Here is a 4,586-nt window from a genome sequence, read left to right on the forward strand (position 1 = left end):
TCTGTCTGTCTGTCTGTCTGTCTGTCTGTCTGTCTGTCTGTCTGTCTGTCTGTCTGTCTACACTATATCTATATATATATATCTATCTATCTATATATATATATCTATATATATATATGTATATAGATAGATAGATGTACTTTATAATGACTATCGTCGTTTCTTTTTCATTACATCATTTGTCCATTTCCTCATTGCTTAAAAAGTCCTCTTTTTTAAAACATTATAAATAAACTTTAAAATCAAATCAAAGCATAAAAATTGTCCTATCTCCACATTCAGGCCATATGTGCAATTTGGAGACATGTGTATCTGTCCCACCTTTTGAAGTCTTTGCATGGATTATTCCTTTCAAACATTTGGAGAAAATGTTTTTGTAAAAGCCAGCACAGTGACGCAGTGTTCAACGTGGTCGAGAAATCTGAAGGGCCACAATAATTTAACTGACCGCAATGTCATCACAGTCATTTGGTCTAAATTAACAAAAAAATTGCAAACTAATGTCCTTTCAATCCTGTTAGGCAGCACAATATGTTTTTTAACTTTCCAGACACCATTTATTTTTTTTGCTGACCAATGTGAAGGTGGCATCAGGCAACCTTCTTCGTATCCTTCCATTTAGAGTGCACACAGCGATGGGTTTCTTAAAAAAAAGAACTGCTTTCTGTAGCATTTAAAAGTTATATACAATAAAATAAGCAATTATTTTGCATAACTGTAAATCTTGTTTGCAACGGAGGTACCATGAGGAGAAAAAAGTAATGAAGTTTTGTCGTTGTGTTTAACATTACTGCAACTTTTAGTAGCAGTATTTCACATTTGCAGCCAAAAGCTAAAAAAGAAATATTTTTCCTGAGTCAAAATATTTACAGTAACCACACATTAAGTGTTGCTGGAGGGTGTCGTTGCAACGTGAATGCTGTGTATATCAAACACTTTACTTTAAGAGAGCAGTTTTGTCTTACCCTGACAGGTTGTGCCTATTGGCTGATAGCCCGGCTTGCAGACACAATCCTCGAGGTTGGTGCTGCCAGGCTGGGAGGTGTGATGTGCATCAGGACATGTCAGGCAGGTGGTGAGTCCTCCAGGTGTTCCCTCTGGTTTGTAAGTACCAGGCGGACAAGCTGTTAAGCAAAGAGATCAGAGGGGACACACTCAGTTTGCAACATTTCTTTGACATTATATACAGAGTGGCTTCTGGTTACAAGATTAATGATGGACCTCAATTAAACTGATTAAAAGAAATTGCAAGATTAATGATTTCTTTCTAACTGATGGTCTTCCATTTAGCACAGGAACATCAACCTTCTTCAGAGTAGATGCAGTTGCTGAGAGAAGGAGACTCAAATTCAACTGGTTTCATCATCAGCAAGGGTTTAAATTGGGGGGAAGCATGGATAATAAATAAGCTTTTCTAAAGGAAACCGTATTTTTTTAAACAGATTTTTATTCTGCCTATGAGAAAAAGAAAGAGACTACAACTTTCAGCAGATAACAGGAAGGCTGAGTACAGTAATGATTTATATTACTGAGCTTTTAATTTCTTTTAGAGTTAAGGTCCACAATCTCAGTGAATACAATACAATACAATACTAATTTTTTTTAATAAATACTAGGCCCACTGTAATAAAACACTCTATAAAAGTATAGTTCTGCTCTTTTTGCTTCTTTTTAATTATTTATAAACACTTTCAGCAAAAAAATTAGAAAGTTGTGTCTGATTTCCGTTATTATATCTTCCTATATATTATGCTTCTCAAAGAAAAGTTTGTATTTGTTTACATAGGTAAAGTCGGGTCAAAGCATTACAGACAGGATGATCTTTGCATCCCCTTTATTGCCTGAAATCAAACTTAATACCGTAGCTCTAACTGAGTCATGAATCCTAATGATTAGCTTGATAACATTTATTAGTGTGCATTTCACTAATTTATTCAGACATATTCACATGTTGTTTGCAATACTTTACTAATGCAAAGCCCTACATTTGACAACAGTCTTGTTCTAATCCAAGCGGCTTCTGAGAAATGGGTGTTCCCTGCAGCTTTAATTTGGTGGCATGAGCTCAAAACAAGAAAACCATTCAATTCAAAAACATGGAAAATCTCATGAGAATCAAGGCCCTTTAAGCGGAATAGAAAGGCCGAAGTAATTATAAACTTTATGACTGTAGGAGGAATAAAGATTATATGACAGCAACTTTCAGTGAGAAACTTTAATTATGAGCCGTACTGACGGGTACAACAGAGAATCCACAGACCCAATATTCTTCACAACTCGTTTACTTTTCTTAGAGCCTGAGGCTAGGTGTGAATTTCCACTGTGGTACCGCTGCCAGGTTGGCCTCTCTCCTCCCTTCTCCTCAGCTGAAGCAGGTCAGACGGGAGAAGTTAACCAACTGTAAAGCTCACAGCAGCTGCTGGCAGCGAAATGCACCCAGTAACCCACATCAAATACAGACGCGGAGAGAAAATCCTGATGGAATACCTCGTCTGGTGCAGACAGTTTGCGTCTCTGTCTGCCCTTTCCATTCGATAACAAAGAGTCTGACAGTCTGGCTTATTTCTACAGCATTTAAACTCAGAGGAGACACCTTATATTTAACAGAGTAAAAGAAGAGACCATGGTAATCTGTTTCATAGCTTCATTTGAGTATGATCAATATGTGCCGGAGTAATGACTCACCTAGAGCTTAACTGTAGAAATACTGTATCTGACAAATATATAGTTTCAGTTTCTGGCAGTTTGCTTGTGTAGTTGTAGTAATGTACACAGTTATACGATTACACATGAGCAAACAGACACGAGTTTTAACAGTATAAAAGAACTAGACCTGGCTTTTGGAAAAAATATCTCAAATGAAAGGGGGAAGAAACTAGGAAGATGACTGAGAAGAAATGGATCCTAAATAAAGGTGGTGATGTTGAAAATTATTGGAACCTTCAGATGCTAGGGCAAAGTGAAATGAGTATGATCCGGTGCAAGTTTGAACTAAATAGCAGCCAGATGTATCCTTTGGTCCTTTTGGATCTTTCTGCGTTTCGCCTACAGCTAATTTGTCCAAATGATCCTGGATCTTAACCTTATACAATAGAGCAAGCACACTGCTGGTTTGCCTAAAACTCTAAAGCATCAATGGATAGCCAACCGTTTATTCATAAATTACATTTACAACATAATAGTGTTTTATTTTATTAAAGGTTAATGCTTCCTTTACCACCTCTGCTCTCCTGAGAACTGTTACTTTAATAAACAGAGACATTTAATGTTTTAAAGATAAGCTAAACTCATGAAAATAAACATGTGAATTAGTAGCAACATGTATCTTATCAGCCATGCAAAACTAGGGGCTGTTTTATTTATTTCACAATAGCCTAACCTCGGTGCCTCCTTTTAAGAGGCTGCAGCTAATCTGTCTGAGTAAAACACAACAAAATGAAAACTTAAATCAGGGGTTTTCCTTAAAGCTCAGAAATAGATTAGAATCAGACGTGTCTTGTCTGACACTAACAAGGAATAAATAATTTTAAATAGTGTAAAAGAATACACTTGACAACTGAAAACTATTTGTTTAGTAATAAACAATACACTAGATATAATTTATGCACTAAATAGGGATAAAACAGGAAACACACCAGAACTATCCAAGGCAGGGGTCTTCAATGTTTTCCAGGCCAAGGACTCCCAAACTGATGGCATATTGGAGCCGGGACCCCCTAATTATATATATTGTATGAAATTGTGTTACATCAAACTGGTCCTATAGTCACTCTATTACATATGCAGTAATGTAACTAAAGTAATTTTGCCCTGGGATTATTAAAGTATATCTGATTCTGATTCCTGGTTGATGGGACAGGTGTTGTGAATGAAATGGCGCCCAGCTTGAAAGAGCTCCTGTGTGTCGCTGAATGTGTGCATTGATGACTGAAAGACATCTTCTGCCTCCATTTATCTGTTTACTGCAGTGTGTTGAATTCATGTTAGTTATGTATTCAAAGACATTTTCATTAGTGGAAAAATATCACAAGGGGGAATATAAAAAAAGTCTAATCAACCAAAACTCTTGCAACGCCCATGCAGTACCGCCATGTGCCCCCTAGGGGTCACAGGCCCCTTGTTGAAGACCTACGATCTAAGGCAATAACCAATAATCACAGTAGTTATAATTTGATCAAGTTTATAAATGCTTGAAATAATGGTCTCTGCTTTATTATCTGATATTTTTACATTTGTCAACAGTAAGTCCTCTAAACCTTACCATGAAACCTTTATGTTGGGATAGTTTCCATGTAATAACAAAAACTGGTGGGATGTAATTATTATAATGAATTATATTTTTACAAGCTGATATTACCATGTAATCCAATCGCTATGTCTGCTACGACATGATTGTGTCCTACCATTACATTTTTGAAGCAGTTTTAAAATGGTGTCCCTCAGGGTTCTACTCTCGGTCTTCCTCAAATTTAAATACCCTGCCTGTGTATACGGTAGTCAGTCTTTAATTACTATGGTTTGTCTTTTCACTGCTTTGCAGATAAACCTAAAACATTACTCTCTTAAACAATTAAGATCTAATGCTA

General features: G+C 36.5%; 1 protein-coding gene across 2 annotated transcripts in view; it reads right to left on the bottom strand.

The window, feature by feature from the left end:
- The window catches only part of svep1 (sushi, von Willebrand factor type A, EGF and pentraxin domain containing 1), a 116,559-nt gene that overhangs the window by 54,049 nt on the left and 57,924 nt on the right, over nucleotides 1-4,586 (bottom strand). For both annotated transcript variants that reach the window (XM_015403312.1, XM_015403311.1), the window contains exon 4: nucleotides 966-1,124. In XM_015403312.1, coding sequence (XP_015258798.1) covers nucleotides 966-1,124 — 159 coding nt within the window. The remainder of the gene's footprint in view (nucleotides 1-965; nucleotides 1,125-4,586) is intronic.

Source organism: Cyprinodon variegatus, unplaced genomic scaffold, assembly GCF_000732505.1.
Source record: "Cyprinodon variegatus isolate N-32 unplaced genomic scaffold, C_variegatus-1.0 Scaffold1479, whole genome shotgun sequence".
Lineage (NCBI taxonomy): Eukaryota > Metazoa > Chordata > Actinopteri > Cyprinodontiformes > Cyprinodontidae > Cyprinodon > Cyprinodon variegatus.